The sequence below is a fragment of the Sorex fumeus genome, unplaced genomic scaffold (genome assembly GCF_029834395.1).
Source record: "Sorex fumeus unplaced genomic scaffold, SorFum_2.1 ptg000036l, whole genome shotgun sequence".
Lineage (NCBI taxonomy): Eukaryota > Metazoa > Chordata > Mammalia > Eulipotyphla > Soricidae > Sorex > Sorex fumeus.
Window position 1 is genome coordinate 2927306 of NW_026606093.1, and position 18669 is coordinate 2945974.

The following is an 18669-nucleotide window of genomic DNA, read 5'->3' on the forward strand; positions in this document are numbered from 1 at the left end:
TGTTGGAGCTGAGCTCTGCAGGAATGCCCCCGGGGCTTGGCGAGAGGACGCCAGGCCACGCACCCACGCTGCAGCTTAGGGTCAGTTCAAGTAGGTCCTGGTGGATTCAAGGCCGCTGGGAGAGCAGAGAGCCCACCGGGGCCTCCTGGCCCAGTGAACTCCTTCTCTTATCCCGCTCTGCTGACTGGGCCCTGGAGCCGACTCTCCCACCCAGGCCGGGCAGGTCCATCCTGCTGTCCCGATGCCCACTGGGGCCTACGAGCTGAGCCCGCTGGAGTCAGAGGACAGTGTCCCTCAACTGCCATCACTAGAACAGCAAACTGGACCCTCCCCAGTGATCACAGAGAGCTGTCGCCCTCTCTCCCGGGAAGGGGCCTGGGTTTGTGGGGCACCTCGGGGACATAGTGCCTATTGTCCCCTTGCAGAGGCTCCAGAGCACTGCTGGAGGTTATGATCCTGCAGCGCCAGCCCTAGGAGTGTGGGTGCCCGCCTGCCTTTGCTAGACTTTCCCGCTCTTGGGGGGAGACCCGTCTGACCTGCTGCCCTTCTTCCTGCCAGCCCGGTGGCGCCCTGGTCCCGGGATCTCTCTGCCAAGCCCCCGGGTCCTGCACGGTGCAGCTCTTTCTGGGGACAGGGGTGGAACCAGAGTGTGTTTTCCCACTGGGCTTCTTAATGCAGCATGAGTAATTTTCCATATTAAATAATTAAATGTAATCGCTCACACTACCCTTCCCACACGAAGGCTTTATGCAAGTCATAGAATTAATATTATTATTTTTTTTTATCATTCATAGTGACTCTTAAGCTCTCAAACAGCCAGGCAGGAAAGAAACCTGTCACAATGTTGCAACAATATGCAAATCCCTGGGGTAAGAGCCTAGGTGGGGGGCGAGGCCCCTCCCTGACGAAGCTCACTTGCGCCTGTCAGAGCTGAATGCTCAAACCTGCTACCCTGGGGGGCTCCCAAGTAAACAGTAATCAGGGGAATGCCTGCTTGCCAAGCAGCCGACGCAGGCTGCACCTGCAGAGTTCAGCAGTGCCAGTCTGTGTGTGGTTGGGATGCGTCGGGGTGGGTGGGGGAGAGTTGCTACTTCCGGTCTTGGACAATTTTTTGCTTCTTCGAATAGGTGGAGAGTTTTTGTTTGTTTTGGGGGGTCACACCCAGCGTTGCACAGGGGCTACTCCTGGCTCTGCACTCAGGAATTACTCCTGGTGGTACTCGGGGGACCATATGGGATGATGGGAATTGAACCCGTACCCAGGTCAGCCCGCATGCAAGGCAAACGCCCTCCCCGTTGTGCTATTGCTCCAGCCCCGGTGGAGTTTTTGAAGCTTGGGGACTCTATGGATGGGGGAACTTCGAGTTCTTTATAGCACTGTCCTCCCGTTGTTCATCGATTTGCTGGAGTGGGCACCAGTAACATCTCACCACAAATTGTGAGACTTGTTTGGCATATCGAACACGTCACAGGGAGCTTGCCAGGCTTTACTCTCGGTAGCTTGCCGGGCTCTCCGAGACGGGCGGAGGAACAGATTTCGAGTGAAATGAGCAGGCTGGAAAGTTTCACCAGAGCCAGAGGCAGCCACACTCAATATGGGGAACAATACTGCCCTCTAGAGGTGCTTGGGAACTCTACAAGGGGTGCTTCTCTGAGGGAGGCAAAAACGATGGTGCCTTGGGTCTAGAGAACGGGGCCAGGGATGCTAAGTGTCCTTCTTTGTGTGGCCATTCTCCCAAACAGAGAAGTGGGCTGTCCTCACAGCTTAGGGCAGGCACGTAGATAGGGCACCCCTTGCAAAAAGGGTGCATCAGTTATAACCTTAGTTCTTATTCTTAGCTCTCATACCTTGACTTACTTTCCCCTTACATTCTGCGTTTGTGTGTGTGTGTGTGTGTGTGTGTGTGTGTGTGTGTGTTGAATTCTACTCAACATAGACTTCTGCCACTATAATTTAGGAAACGCAAATGCTTTGAATGTTTTGGATGTATGTGTCCGATGTGACTTTTTAATTGTGCATAAGAAAGTTTCTTCCTCTGACTTTTATTTAAAGGAAACTGAGGATGTATTAGTAACAAAACTGAAAACAAGTTTTGTTCTAAAAGAAAATAGAAGCTCTCTTGCCTAAGTCTCTACAGCATTTTTTAAAAAAGAAATATTTTCGCTTGTTCTTGGAATTTTTAAGTTGAGTTTTCCAGCCGGTGAGAAAACAGAAAATCATTCAACCCAAGATACATTCATCTTTCTAATGGTAGTTTTATCTGCACCGAACTTTGGTCATTAACCAGACTCTGAGCATGAGTCAGGTCCCAAGGAACTGCCCCCACAATGTGCCTCAGATAAACACGCCCAAATACACTCCCGGGACACAGAGACTAATTTATTTCTGAGCAGAAATGTCCCATGCACTGCAGGACAGTTAATTTCCTTGGCTCCAGCCCCTCAATCCAAAGTGTCACCTCTGCCTCTTTAATCAGACTTTACAAACCTGTGTTCTGTGGAACACAGTCCTATAACCTGATAATTACAAAGAAAAACAAAACAAAACACAATCGGTGAAAAAGAACAAACCCCAAACAAGGATCTATTCATCCAACAGGGCTGGGTATAGCTTGCGCCCTAACCTCATAGCTTGTACTCTGACCTCTGGCCTCGGCAGTCTGCATCAGAAACTCTATCCTGGGTGCAGGAAACTCTGTATCCTGAACACTGGTCTCCTCTAGGGGGTCAGGTCAGGTTCATCAGCACTCACTGCCCCTGATGGCAGCTGTGTGGGCCACCGTCCCCTAATCTTCCAGCTCCCAGGGAGGACCAGAGTGGGTAGGTGGGGAATTAAAGGGAGTTTCCTCTTCGGCTATTAGTGCTTGAAATCAGGAGCTGCATCCTTTGTTCTTTCTTTTTTTTTCCCGTTCTGGGTCACACCCAAACGAAGCCCTAATTCCCAGCAATGCTCAGGGGTTCCTCCTGGCTCTGCACTCAGGAGTGAATTACTCCTGGCAGTGCTGGGGGACCATATGGGATGCTGGGAATCGAACCCGGGTTGGCCGCATGCAAGGCAAACACCCTCCCCGCTGTGCTATCGCTCCACCTCAAAAGCTGCATCCATTTTGCCATTAAACAGACGACACCTCAGTTTCTCCCAGGAGCTGCTGTCGGTGGGGATCAGCTCGCGGCACTCTCACACATCACCGGGCTACTTCAGGAGTTGCTATGGCAGCACTGGGTGATGGTTAGATGGGTACGAGAGAGGGTTCCACCACTCTCCAGCGCCATGCTTGATGGCCTTCCCTCACTCTCACACCCTGTCACTTCCGGAGATGGCACACCTCGCCTCTGTCCACCTTCCTCGTCCGTCTCTCCTACCCTCACCTGCATCTCTGGGGGCCTGTGCCCACCTGCCGCTCCTGCTTCACACCGCTCTGTTCGACCAAGTCCGCCTGCTGCTCAGAAGCACAATCGGAGGTAGAATCCCCTCTCTTGAGCCCCCTGCTCTGTGGTTTCTGAGGGCAGCCAGGGTAAATCTACACCCCCTGCTGGCCCTGAGGTCGTAGGTGGCTTTGGTCTGGCCCATACCTCCTGTTCATGCATTTGTGCTCTTAGTTCCCAAATAAGCCCAACTTGTCCCTACACCTTCAGGCCTCTGCTCTGCTTTCTGTCTGAAATGTTTCCCTCCAGCTCAGACTAACTAGCATCTTCCTGGCCACTGTATCTAATGTAGCTGCCTCGAGGGGCCCTAATCCCTCCGCGTGACCCTATTTATTTATTAGCATCTTCTGCACTGTGCTGTAAGTTCAGCAAAGAGGATTCAACATTGCTGTGTGCTCCTATTTAGACCAGAAAAGAAAGCAAGAGGATGACAAAGCAGGGCTAATAAGAGGAACTTGCAAAAGGCCACATTCAATTCAGCATAAAGGAAGATTTCCCAGAGCTGTCCTTAGCAAGAGGGAAACTTATAGAAAGTAGGAAGGAATAGAGATTTCTGCACTGATGGAAGATTGGAGATTTTAGTGTTGTTTTCCGACATTAATATTCTGGTTCTCTAATTCTGTAATTCTCATTCATTCATGCATGCCTGCATGCATGCATTAAACTTTCCCTAAATGCATCTCATGGGATGCAAAAATGCATATGGAACAATTCTGCTTTCAAGGAATTCAGTGATTTGATTTTTGTCTCCATTACTCTCAGATGGCCCCTGTATAAGCGTGTGCACACATATACATAAATACAAGGCTATATTAGACTATTGTTTCACTTTCCGGAGCCTTAGATGACTGCCCCCTTTCCAGAGAGCACCATCATGTTAATTTTTTTTCTTTTTTGATCACACCCAGCGATGCTCAAAGGTTACTCCTGGCTTTTCACTCAGGAATTAGTCCTGGCGGTGCTGGGGGACCATATGGGATGCTGGGTATTGAATCTGGGTCAAGCGCATGCAAGGCAAATGCCCTACTCGTTGTGCTATCACTCCGATCCCAGTACCATCATTTTAGATTTAAAGAGGAAATCCAGAAGAACAAAGCCAATCCAGGAAAACAGAGTGACCAAAGACAGAATGGGAAAACAAGTGGTAGAGGCAGACTTGAGACCTCACGGAAGTGGTAGGACATAGGACTGGAGTGACTGCCTTGCTTCCTAAGAGTTGCTACTAAAGAATTGCTTGTTTTCATTTTTTTTTTATCCACCGGTAGGACCAAAGGAGTTTCAAGACTTTTTCTTTTGTGGCGCTTGAAACTGAATTCAAGTCTCCATATGTTCGGGGCATGTGCTCTGTCACTGAGCTCCATCCCTGGCCCAGAGGGCACTTATAAGGAAGGAAACTTACTGAAAATTCACTGTGTAGAGCCACAAGTCAGCTTATTTCCATTCTTAAATTTAATTTTCTTTTTTCAGTCAAACCTGTCTGTGCTTGCAGATTGCTCCTGACTCTGTGCTCAGGGATCACTCCCGATGGGTCTTGGGGAGCCAGGTAAGATTAGTGCTTTACCTGCTATCCAATCTCTCCTGCCTCACATTGGTTATTTCAGTGATGTTATAGGTAAAGGTAAAGGTAAAGGCCCTCCCGTTGATCGTTGATTTGCTCGAGCGGGCCCAGTAACGTCTCCATTGGAGACTTTGTTGTTACTGTGTCTGGCATATCGAATACTCTCGGTAGCTTGCCGGGCTCTCCGAGAGGGGCGGAGGAATCGAACTCTGGTCGGCCATGTTGGCCGCTTGTAAGGCAAACGCCCTACCGCTGTGCTATCGCTCCAGCGATGTTATAGTGGAAAGAACTTGACTTTTGAATAACTCCAATAAAATATAACCAAATGGGGTTGGAGAGATAGTGCAGGGATTAAGGTTCAATCCCTGGCACCATGTGGTCCACCCAGCATCACTTGGTATAGCCATGGGGTTCTGAGCACTGCCAAGTGGCCCAGGGAGTCCCTGGCACCACAAAGTCTGGGTATAGCTTCATGCCCTTGGACCTTGGACCTGGCTGGTTGACTGGGAATCATCAGGAAGTGCCCCACACTTCCTGAGCACTGCTTGAGCGTGCACCCTCTGTCTAAATAATCTCAAAAACAACAGAAAAAAAAACTAGCTCTGTGTTCCTGAACACATCACTTAGATTTTCTCTGACCTTTGGTTTCCTGAAGAATTAATTTGGGATAATCAATGGGGAATATCTGGTACAGTGTCTAATCTCTACTACTTTAGACATATTACATCCTTCCCTCCTGGCTTCATAGGTTAATGTGTTTCTTCATTGATAATGTATTGATTTATTGCTTCTATCTTAAGTGGGAAAATAAGGAGAACTCTGAATTCAAGTTGATCCAGTGGTAAATGAGATCGTGAAGTATGGACCCTCGGTCCAGTCTGTACAGATCAAAGTCAGGGTCGGGGGAGTCCGATCTGAAAGCAAACTAGGCAAATCTGGGGTCACAGCTCACTTGTTGTCACCATGTGTCCTTAATACCAAGTATAGTACCCAAGTATAGTACTGGACACTCAAACAACATTCGTTGGGATGTTGTTGAACTTTAAGCTGTAGCAAAACATTAGTGAAACACTCAGGAAAAGGTTTCTTAAAAAATAAATAACATGGTTGTATGGCCCTGACAGTTTGATGCTCAGGCCCACAGTGCTCAGGGGCCTTCTAGGGCTACATTCAGGGGACCTGGGGGGGCATGTGGTGCTGGGGTTGAAACTTGGGACCTTCTGCGTGCAAGGCATGCATTCCATACAGGAGCGATAGCACAGCGGGTAGGGCGTTCGCCTTACAAGCGACCAAAATGGCCGACCTGAGTTCGATTCCTCCGCCCCTCTCGGAGAGCCCGGCAAGCTACCGAGAGTATCTCGCCTGCACGGCAGAGCCTGGCAAGCTCCCCGTGATGTATTCGATATGCCAGACACAGTAACAACAAAGTCTCCAATGGAGACGTTACTGGGTCCGCTCGAGCAAATCGACGATCAACGGGAGGGCCTTTACCTTTACCTTTACCTTTACCTTACCCTAAAAATAAATTGTTGTGGTTATAAGCTAATCAGCTGTGTTCTAACAATCAGAAAAGACCAAGATAATAATCATCTCACTCAGAGACATGGATAAAACAAATGCCTGTAGGCACCATACACCCTCCTCACTCACCACTGGTGCACTCAACATGATTCTGAAGTGGGATCTAGGCTTCTGCTCCTCAGTCTATCAGAATGTTCTCTCCTGAAAGGGCCTGGAAACATCTGATGATTAAGAAAGGAAATAAATCCATTTTTTCTTGTGAAAATAAAAGTCTTGCAAAACCCAGTGCATTGTGCAGTGATGACGACAAAATTAAAGCTATTCAAAGAGGGAATTATTGGTGAGTGGTGCCTTGAGAGCGAGAAGGATAACTGGAGAGACACTAGAGTTAACCTGGCAATGCAATTATTTGCTTAAAAACAGATCAAGTTTCTAGAAGAGTGTCAGCTTACAAGGAGAGGAAGTGGCCCCACTCTGCATCCTTTCTGATTGACCATGACTTTGCTTCTCAGTGTCCTTTGCTGGACGCTACCAAACTCTGGGACTTCCCTCAGCAGCCCAGGGAGACTGTGTAGAAACTCAGTCTTGCCTGCCCTGGAGGGGGAGTCAACTATACAGAGAGACCCCGGCCAGAGAGATCCTGTTGGGGGGTCTTCCTGGCCCCTCAGTGGGTGTCAGGCTTGGGGAGACTCTGCCTCTCATGCCCACAGCCCTGGCAGCTGCAGAGATGCTGGAGTTTGCGCATGTCGAGGGCAGAGGCCAGGTCTCTGACGCGGATTAGCGGCCACTTTAACCTAGGCTGGTCCAGCCTTTTTCCTGCACTTCTATGTCTTTCAGAGTTGGCACCAGTTAGGAACCTGTCCTTGGGGATACCCCACTTGCCTTCTTGGGAGGCAGGGAAGCAGGTAGCCGACTTGATTTTGGAAGTCAACAGAAATCACAGTTGAAACAGGAACTTTCTGGCCTGGCACGAGAGCAGTCAGGCTCAGAAATGACAAAAGCAGTTCCTCTCCCAGGTGAAACCTGTCCACCTCTCTTGGGCCCTGTGGCTGAAAGAGGCACCCTCCTGGCCTCTCTCCGAGGATGGGGCCCATGGGCCTTATCTTCAGAGCAGCCACTCACAGAAGACGCAAACACCAATGTTTCAGATGGGTGCATGCCAGAATTCAACCCTCAGGCTTAGAAGCTCCCTCCCGCTGTCCGGGTGCCCTGTGGAACCCTGGTCCACTGCAGAATGTACACCCTGATACTTCAGTGTGAGTGAAGGAAAAGAATGTTGGACATGGAAGTAAAGAAGTTTCCAGCAATGGAGGTTCCAGGCGTGGACAAGGCTAGCAGGCTGGAAAATTAGGTTGCAAATCTTGATGCCAGAGCAAGGGTGTTCTCTAGACACCCACGCTGCACTGCAGCAAACCCTCTGCTCACCCCCGTGTGAATCTGCCTCCACACTGCCCTCATCTTCCCCTTGGACCACAAGCCCAATGAAAGGAAGTTAGCTATTTCCCCACCTTGGCAGGGCCTATGTCCACTCTGCGGGGAGCAGACAATCCTTCCCAAGAGAGGAAAATTTATCCTGCGAACATCAAGTAGAGCAAAGAGCATCTGCGAACCACTAGAAGCCATCGGGAGGCACAGGACCCCTAAACCTCAAGGCAGCATCTGAAACAAGAGAAAGGCAGGGCGCGGGGAGAGAACCCCCTCTAAGAAACAGAGCCATGCTGCAGAGCAGAAGGCCTCTTTCAGGCACTCCGTGGTGCTGCTCAGCCCTCAGGGTGGCTTGGTTAGTGAGTCCAGGGCAGGTTCTGGGCAGCTCTGTGTTGGGAGAGTGGGTGGGCAGTTGGTATTGGCCTCCCTAGGTTCATCCAGCTCTGATTCTGGGAGCATCACATGTATTGAGCCCCTTGGTTAATGTCCTGCTAGTTTTTGCTCCCAGACAAGGGGAATGCCAAGGGGTCCTCAGCCCTGGACAGCACACTGAGAAGGGGGCACTGAGTGCTTGGTCGGCATCAACCATAGCCACCAACCTCAGCCTCTTTCTGCCTTTGTCTTCTGAGGAGAGCCAAGGCTTTATTGCCTCTGTTCTCTCATTCCTTAAAGCTAACAGGGACACCTCAGAGCCTTCAAAGCAGAGAAAATATTTGTCAGTGGAAGGCCTGGCCCATTGTTGGCTGGCACTGTGAAAATGCTGATGGAAACCTCAGTGTCTGTGGGCAGATGATGGGAATCACAGTTGTAGACAGTTTCTGTGGCATGATGGAACTGTGCAGGGGAGCCAGAGGGCATTGTGAGGAGGCCCTGATGGAGCTGCAAGGCACCACTTAGAAAGGGGCATCGAAATTGTGGCCATTGGGGCTGGAGCAATAGCACAGCAGGTAGGGCGCTTTCCTTGCATGTGCCCGACCCAAGTTCGAATCCCATATGGTCCCCTGAGCACTGCCAGGAATAATTCCTGAGTGCAAAGCCAGGAATAACCCCTGTGCATCACTGGGTATGATCCAAAAAGCCAAAACAAAACAAAACAAAAACAACTGTGGCCATAAGTCTCTGATGATTCCCCCAGGATGTACAAGCACAAGGCTTTGCACCCCTGGGCAGAGTTGGGAAGACAAGGTAGACAATCAAGATTTCAGTTTCTACAGGGCATTAAAAGTCTAATCAGAAAACCTCAGAAACGCAGGACTAGCAGGGAAAGTGGCTGATGTCCTGGCTCCCCAGAGTCCACTTACGCCAGAAGGCTAAGTGCAAACCACATGTGGGAGTGTTCCTGCCCTGGGAGGGACCGGCGCAGGACCCCGGTGAGGCCTGAGCTCGCACGGAGGCCACCTCAGTGTTCGCAGCCACAGGCACTGGGAGATCCCAAGGAGACCCCCTCCCTGGGCCACAGGACTTCCGCTCTGATGAGTCCATGCTGGTAGAGGTGGGTTTCTGGTTGGAGAAAGAGGATGAGATGAACCACCTGGCTTTGTGAAGCCAGCAGCTGGGCGACAGAGAGCAAGCCAGAGCTCGGGTAACAGAATTTGGAAGGTCGTGGGAAAGAGGCAGGATCCAGAGCTGCACGGCCTCTCTTCAGCCGCTAGCAACTCCTGGGGCTATCTAAATGCAAATTCGGAGGAACACAAATTACCGCTCAGTTCCCCAGCTGCACTGGCCTGATTTCAAGTGCTCGAGAGCCACAGGAGGCTAGTGGCTTTATTGCAGGCGGGGTCTGTGGAACATTCTCATTAGACGGGGCTAGTCCATAACCCTCCCTTCATCCTTTCCATAACCCTCCCTTCATCCTTTCGGTCTCGAGTGCTTTGGGGCCCTGATTGTTCACAATATGAATGAGAGCCCAGAGGCTTCAGAAGCTCATATTTGTGGAAGCCAAGGCCCAGTCGGGTCAATGAGCCTTTTCACGCGTCCTCTCCTCAGGCTGGGAGTGAGTCGAAAAGGCAGGCCAAGGCTTTGTTTTCTTCTGAGGCCACACCTAGCTCTGTGCTCAGGGATCATTGTGCTGGTGCTTAACCTATCTGCCTGAAGGTACCCAGGGCTGAGATTCGAGAGAGCCGCTAGGGTCGCATCCTCTCCCCTTGGAGATACTAAGGGACAGTGAGCATTGGCTTGTTGCTTGTTAATTCCTGCTTGTTTGTTAAGCCCATATCCCACCCCACTCCCCCACCACTTCCCCACATGGCCAAAACTCTTCATCCGGGCTATGCCTTTAATTCTGGCCTTCCTGATTTCAACTGAGAAGATGCCAGTTCTTTCTCCTCCATCATCCTTGCTGAGTCATTTTCAGCAGCAAATTTCAGGCAACTAAGGGATGTCATCAATCCTTCTGGTACTCAGTCCCATAACTGACTGTGGAAATCCTGTGATGGGCTCTGCATGTTCCTTCCAGCTACCACTCGCTTCCTAAATAGGTGAGGCCCTGGACCATCCAGCATCGTCCTTTTGGCCTTGAGAGCTAGGCTCCCTTTTATGCCATCCATGCCTTCAGTGGCAGTTCAACCTGGACTTTTAACTGGGATTTTACTGATCAACATAAAGAGAATTAGAATCAACTTGCAGAAAAATGACATCTTTACATCAATGAGTATTCCAATCATTAAAATTCACTTATCTCTTCATTTGTAGTTTTCTGTGACCTTTCCCTACAAAATTTCATCATTTTCTCTGTATAAATCTTTGATGATTATATAAATTGTATTCCTAAACAGAGCTGATTATCAGGGATTATCATGAAGATTATCTTTTTCTTTTCTTTTCTTTTTGTCTATGGTGGTACACTTTGGCTTATGACATGGAACAAATTCAGCTATTTAGTTACCTTCAGGTCATCCAAACTAAAACTTCCATGCTTACCAACTAGGACAACTAGGGGTTACATGATCATTTAGGACCCAAATACCATCTACTTCTAGCTAATCCTCCTACTTTGAGGGGGAAAGAGTTTCTGTTTGCTTGCCATAAGGTAAAGGTTCAAATCAATTCACAAGTCAAATCAAATTTATCATTGATTTTCTCTTCTCAGATACCACCACAGATCCCCGAAGGGTTGGGCAGAGGACTATATTGTGTGAGACTTTAATTCACCCCTAGTTTGAATGTGTATGTTTTGGACAGAACATGAACTCAAGGGTCTAGGCAGCTGAATTTAAGACAGGCATTCATTGCAATAAATGGATTTTCCATGGAGTGGTGAGAAGAGTTAGAAATGAAGAACCTGGGTAAATCAGTCACCCTGAAAACAATGAAAGAAGGAAACAAGAGTGCAAGCTGACTAAACCCACAACCAACTACCCATCACGGAGACTGAAAGGACAGACAGGAAAATTCAAGCAGTGGCTACTTCAGACAACTCGTCCTGGCCCTGGCCAAACTCAGCTTGTCCATATCTTGCCACCTACCTGCCCCAGTTAATGCTTACAAGTGCAAACACACTCACATCACATCATAGTATCAGCCCTGCAGGGGAACCCAAAGGTGAGTTCTAGAATCCACTTAGTGCTCAGCTGTGAAAGCTGTTCTGTATTCCATGTCCATTTCAGAAACCAGTGGTTTCCTTCCAATAACGTCTGGCTTGGTTTTCTGCCTGTAACTTTAGGGGACGCTTCTTAAGTTTATTCCTAAAGACAGCTCAATGAGACCCTTGCATTCCAACTTATTGCTTCCAACTGGTCAGTTTTCTATGGTCAGCCAGACCTGGGGACTTGACTGCTCCATTGCCTGAAGATTCCCCTTCCATGGTATTCTCAGAACCGACACAAGTTTCTTTCTCTTTACATCTCTGACTACCCTGCTGCCATGGGAGAGTTGCTAGGATGGTTCTCTACCTTGCTTAGAAGTCTCTTGTTTTTAACAAGTCCTCTCACTGAGAAAACTAATGTGTGAGGGGACACTGTATAGCTTACAGCAGTATATCTCAACTGGGGTCATTGGCGCCTATAAGCGCCCCCCCCCCCCCAAGATATCTCATGAGAGCCACCGTTTCAAACTGCATAAATAAGGCAGGGCATAGAATGAATCTAGGGGCCAACTGGTCAGATGGGAACTGGGGACACAGAGGAAGAGAACAAAGTCGAAGGGGCCCACAGTCAGAAAGTAGTTGAGAACACTGGTTTAGACTACCATAACTGCTTAGTTGCTCAAGAAATGGTCTGCTCCTTTAACTACAGGATTTAGGCCTTGTATTCTTCAGGAAGAGGCTCCTGCAGGTATTGGTTTACTTTGTTTCTTGGGGTGGATTTGTCTGGGACAATCTTTTGCCCAGGAGGCATGATTCAGCAAGTCCACTGTGGACTGCATCAGACCTCATAAGAAATACAACTGAGTCAATTGTGGAATGACTCAAGGCTCTGAAATATTTAAAATCCATGCATCATGAAAGCAGGTGAGAATGAAGCCAGTCATCCTAGTAGCGGCTATTGTCTGAGACTGAAGATAAGTTTGACCTGACTCTGCATTTGCAGCTTCACTGGTGAAGTTGTAGTGGACTTTGAGCTTCAAGGCAGAATTAGAACACGCATGGACCTGTGAGTTTTGTGGGTCCTCTGAGGTGGCCAGGGACATCCAGTGGTTCTTTCTAAGCCTCTTACTGGGACTGGACTTGGAAAAGTTAGTAAAAGGAGTATTTCCTAGATATTGAATTATCACTAGATGACTTTCATTAGATGTGTTCTCTGAAAATTAGCCAAGATCCGTAAGTGTTCTCTGAGTGACAGGAAGAATCAACACTGTGAGAATAACATATTTTCTTTGATGTCCCTCAACAGCTGAGTCCTTCTTTCCAAAAAGTACCCAGTAGAATACTTGACAAGGAAAGACACTTGCTAATAGCTTGGGGTAATGAAAAACATTTAGACTATAAAATCAGAGGTACTAGATTCTAACCCCAGTTCTGTCCCTTGGTAAATACATAATTAATACCACACTCCATTGTTCTGAGCTTTACTCCACTTCCCTAAAGTGGGAATGCTAATAGCTTTATTAAGGGGGTGTTTTGAGAATTACATACAATAAGGTATGTGTAGCACATGTTAGGGTATCAAGAAATGTTAGTTGAATATTAATTGAAAGATGGTGCATAGCTTGTCAATGAACATGGCTCTAACATCCAAGAAGCATCTCTCTGTCCCATTTGATCTTTGAAGTAGTAAAATTGTAAGTATGAATGGAAATCAAAGGGATATTCAAAGGGCCAACGAGATAATCAAAGGGCTGGAGCACATGTTTGGTATGTGGAAGCCCTGAGTTTGATCGCTGGTACCTCCTGCTCCCAAGCACTGCTGAGTCTACGAAGCACCACACTTCAGGCCTAAGCACTGAACCATTAGGCCTATTCAGCCAGTGGAGTATCACTGGCTCCCAGAACACTGTGTAGGAGCATCCCTCTCTGAGAAAATAATGGATTTGATTGCCAGAATCTCTCCCCTTTGCCTCCTGTTGGCTATGTTGTATCTGGAAAAAAAAAACTAATAAAGGAAGGGGAGAAAGTTTAGAAAGTTGAGAAATTTTGTAAAATCTATACTTGTACAAGGATTTTAGATGCAATTCTCAGTGCTCTCTGAGGGATTTTGGTAGAGAGGTGGGACCAGGAGTTGTTGGCTACCCTCCATCCATAGGAACTGCCCAGCCTATGAATTCCAGGCCAGTAGGTCAGAGCTCGGACCTGTCTTCCAGGGCAGAAATGGATAGTTCATCTCAGTTCTGATCACCTCATCATCCAGGACAATGGGTGGGCTAGGGAGGGCACAGACAATCCAAGATGACAGGTAATCCAGTCTTTGTTACCTTGTCTCACTCAGCCAATGCCTCTACTCTCTCCCTGTTTTGTTTTGTTTTTCTTTACCTAGATGATTCTTACTAAAAGGTCAAGCTTGGGCATTTAGCAGCAATTTCTCTGAACTGAAAACTATATGGAAGCACTGAACAGGCCCTGAGGTGGGGACCATATGGTCCCTGTGGATCGAGCATGGAGCTCGGAGCTGAGCTTTTTGAGGCTGGTCTGTGTGATTGATAAAATGGGAGGAAGAGAGGACAGAGACCTGAATAGACCTGGGGGCCTGGATCTGAACAGATATGCTTTGCCATTCTGTGGTATACTTTCTTTGAGATTATGAACTTGGTGACAGTCACAGAGAGTTAGTGAAAAATGGGAGAAGAAGGACCATCACTTGCCTCCCTTAGAAAAAAAGGCTCAGCTTATACAGGAATCTATTTCCCATATATCCCCTTCATTGTCTAGATCAGAAGTTCCCAAATTTATTTGGCCTATCATCCCCATGACAGGAAAAATTTCATTCAGGGATTTTATGAAAATTTACCTTCATTAAGAGAACAAGCAGAAAGCACTCCCAATATCCCCAGATGCAACTATCAACCCCATCGTCCACATTAATCCCACAGCTCCAGCCCCAGGGGGTGGCATCATCCACTTTGGGAAACACTGGTATAGATTGCATGAGCTGGGATGGAGACTCTGTTCCACAGAGTTGACCTGGTTCAATCAACTCTTGACAGTTTTAGGAGCTAGAGCATTTATCATGGGAGAAAGGATGGTCCTTCATTGATTAGTTCTGTCCCTCATTCTCCTTCTTTTGATCCTGGCACTCCCCTCACCCTTACACCCTTCTGGAACCTGTGGTCCAGCTACGGACCAGATGCTTTCTCTCAGAGGCCTACCTTGGGTTTGAAGGCAATGAGCTTCAGAATCATCTCCACGGTGAAGAGGCCAGTGAAGAGCATGTTGAGGATATTCATGGCGATTTTGAACAGACAGCTCTGACCGTAGTGCTGAGGGGAAAGGAGGACCCATGAAAACAGGCTGGATGTCACTGCTCTTTAACACCTGCCTTTCCACAGAGACCTTCCTTCAATCATGCTTTGGAGGGATATACACATCTCTGAAGCAATCTGGTGAACTCAAGAAACCCTACACAATTCTTGTTTCCTTCTCTGCCATCTCTGAAGCAGTGGTGGGTAGAGTTCTGTGTCCTGAGCTCAGGCTCTGACTGTCAACTCCATGGTAACTCCTGGCACTCAAGTGAGTGCACCCACAAGTGGGAAGGAGGCTGTAGCCTCAACCTCTCGCCACAGCCCAAGAATTTATGACAAATGGGGTTTACTCCATGGCTTGGAGGCCAGCTGCACACTCTAGGGGTAAAGGCAGCTCAGATAGAGAAGGAGAGAAGGGAGCACCAAATAAAGAGTGTTGGGAGGATCCTCCCAAGATGGGAGATGCGTGCTGAGAGTAGACTATAGACCGAACATGATTGCCACTCAATGCCTCTTTTGCAAACCACAGCACCCAAAAAGAGAGAGAGAACAAAAGGGAGTGCCCCGCCACAGAGGCAGGGTGGGATGGGGGGGATGGGGGGTGGGAAGGATACTGGGATTTGTGGTGGTGGAGAATGGGCACTGGTGGAGGGATGGGCACTTGATCATTGTATAACTGAAACCCAAGCACAAAAATTTGTAAGTCTACAACTGTACCTCATGGTGTTTCACTAATAAAAATTAAAAAAAAATATGACAATAGCAAATGCATCAAGATATCCCTTTATTCTCTCCGTCCTCTCTCTCTACCTACCTCATCCAAGCAGGGCCCTGTGGTTCATTCTTTTTTTTTCTTTTTGGGTTACACTCAGCAATGCACAGGGGTTCCTCCTGGTTCTGCACTCAGGAATTACTCCTGGCGGTGATCAGGGGACCCTCTGGGATGCTGGGAATTGAACCTGGGTCGGTCGCATGCAAGGCAAATGCCCTCCCTGCTGTACTATTGCTCCAGTCCCTATGGTTCATTCTTAAGGTCTTAGGGAGAGACGATCCTTAGAAGAGACTTTGTCTTTCTCAAAGAGGGAAGAGTTGGAGGCTCTTATTCCCTCTGCCTCCCTTGGTAAACATGAATGTAGAAAACCAGAGACAATTGTGCAACTCTCTTATGCTTCACCTCTTCCCATCACATCCCTCCACGCCACAAACACACACACACACACACACACACACACACACACACACAATCTCTTCCCCATGCAGGCTTTATGGAACCAGGGTCCCCCTGGACTGACCTGCATGGCCAAGCAGATGGTGTTGAGCAGGATGAGGACAAACATCAGGTACTCAAAGTAGGTGGAGTTGACAACATACCACACTTTGTACTGGTGTTGATTCTTGGGGATGTACCTCCGCAGGGGCCGAGCCTTAAGGGCATATTCCACACACTGCCGCTGGAAGGGGTTGGTGGGGAACAGGAACGGGACACAATGGGGTTAGTTACCTGAATGATGTTGGGGGTATGGAAGAGGAAGTTGTGACATAGATGAAACTACATCACCTGAAGTAGGTTCATGGGAGGCAAGAACCTATGTCTCTAGCTATTTATGGGTTTGAGCTGAAATTTGGACATAATTTCTTTCTATCATTCCTGTAATCAAGGAGAGAATCTCCACTTGATCTAGATTGTAGTCAAGGGATCTGTATCTCACCACCACTACCAGATTTATTTTGTTTCTAAAGCTGGTCTACAGCCTGGTGTATGATAAATCCTGATTTCCTTTGCCTTAGACTCATCATGGGAGAACTCCCCTTCTCGATTGTTCTCTCCTGTCCTTATTTACTAGTGTTCACAATTAGAAGATGACTTTCAGAGAGGGGGTAAAATCTTGGACTAGTATCTTGGGACCCTGCCATTAGATCTGATTTATTTCCTGGTAACTATATGCAGATTTCCAAGTCAGGAGTCAGGGATCTTCCAAACTGTCTCTCACCCCCAGCCTCCACACCCAATCTCTTAGCTTCAGAGATATTATTTATTATTGATTCCTATTTTATCTTTACCACCATTAAGCTTCAGAGAGACTGGGTCCTACACCTCTCTCAACTACACTTTCTGATTCCTCTTCTTTCCACTCTTACTTCTAACCCAAAGTCCCTCCCGATGCAAGATTGGTGGATCTGGCTATAAACCCAAGAGATCAATGCCCAAACCCTTGAGGGGTCAGCTGGTATAGCTGAGGGTATAAATGAGCAAACTATACTAGCTTGTTCCCACCCATGGACTTGGTCGCTACATTTCACTGTCAAAGGATGGTGATTTGTCTCTTGGATTCTTCCCATCAGGAACCAGTTGAAGTATCCTCGGTGACAACAACCCACATCCCACCCCAAAAACTGCATTCCTCACTGGTGGAGTGGTGGCTCTTTTGCATAGGCCAACACAACATATCACAGCACAGCCATGTCACTCTACCTCAAACTTCTTGTCTGCCTCCTATCCCCTTTCCTGCATAGACATCTGCATTTGATTTACAAAGCCTTTCTTGTAGTGGATTTCCAAAGTCTTCTCTGCACACCCACCAAAGTTCTGCTTTTTCACGGTTATGGTTGTGTCCCTTTTTTTTTATCAATGGTGCTGATACAACTGGGCACTTTCTAACACACTGGGAACAAGGTATATTTCTTCTGCCAAATCTATCACATAGTCTCATAGGACTCTACTTAAAGTAGATTTGTGGGCTGAATGCAATAGACAGATGTGGAATTTGTGGAGATTCTATCACCCAGGAGGCTCCAAAAGCCATTTGAGTAGTCAAGTTTCATGGAGGAGCAGATATTTGCTCTCAGACAGTGCTCTTCAGTCCTGTGGTGGATATGGAAAGGTTGAAAATCCTGATCTACCACCTTGGTTACAACTGCTGGTCCATGGACCAGTATGCAGAACAGGTGCTGGATTGCAGGTGTGAAAAGATTGAGGAATGCTACTATAAGCCCTACCTTCTTATGCTGTGGATCATAGCCTCAAACGGGGTCATGTAAATAAATATGAGGGTCACAGAAATCTTAAACTTGATTTAAAGTAAATCCTTTATGATTTATTATCAGTAAATGTTATATGTATACATATATATAATATTGCTCCAACCCGTATATAAATATTATATATACCTATGGACCCCTACGGTCACCTAGAAAATTTTTAGGTGCAAAGGGGTCACACGTGGAAAACTTTTAAGAAGGTGTGATCTAAGGGAGTAATTTTTTGCCTTTAATTCCGGTGTATAGGTGCTCATTAAGGGGAAATAGCTTTTTCTTGGACCAGCAGAAAATGTCTGTGGGCCAGCACTGGTTTGAGGACTAGTAGTTGAAACCTCCTGAACTCAGAGTCACTGCAATCTCTCATCTGGTGGGCCAGAGGTGGCCAAACAGTGTCATTCCTCCTGTGGTCTGATCCATACTCATCATCTTGGTCCCTTCCTTCCTAGGAGTTACCTGGTTCTTGTCCAGCTCACAGTTCTTGTATTCCTGTTCCCCTTGTTCCTGGAAGGTGACAATGACGAAACCCACGAAGATGTTCATCATGAAGAAGGCAATGATGATAATGTAGATGATGAAAAAGATGGAGATCTCCACGCGGTAGTTATAGATGGGACCTTTGTCTTCGGTGTGGGAGTCAATGGAGCGGTACAACAGCCTACAGAAGGAGACAGACCCCCACAGAGAGAACAGAAGAATCAGTGTCACCTCTGGAATCACAGACCTGCTTCTCCTGGGGCCTCAGCAATCAGGAGTTCTGGGAACAATTCTTGGCTGGGAGTCAGGAAATCTGACTTCAATTTCCAGCTCTGCAGTACAACTGAGCAAAATGCTTAAGATCTCTGAGCCTCAGATTTTTCATCTGTAACATGG

General features: G+C 47.6%; 1 protein-coding gene across 3 annotated transcripts in view; it reads right to left on the reverse strand.

Moving 5' to 3' along the window:
- The window catches only part of CACNA1C (calcium voltage-gated channel subunit alpha1 C), a 784718-nt gene that overhangs the window by 79878 nt on the left and 686171 nt on the right, over positions 1-18669 (reverse strand). For all 3 annotated transcript variants that reach the window (XM_056117829.1, XM_056117830.1, XM_056117828.1), the window contains exons 27-29: positions 18253-18454; positions 16053-16211; positions 14668-14778 (exon numbers count right to left, since the gene is read on the reverse strand). In XM_056117829.1, the coding sequence (XP_055973804.1) occupies positions 14668-14778; positions 16053-16211; positions 18253-18454 (472 nt within the window). The remainder of the gene's footprint in view (positions 1-14667; positions 14779-16052; positions 16212-18252; positions 18455-18669) is intronic.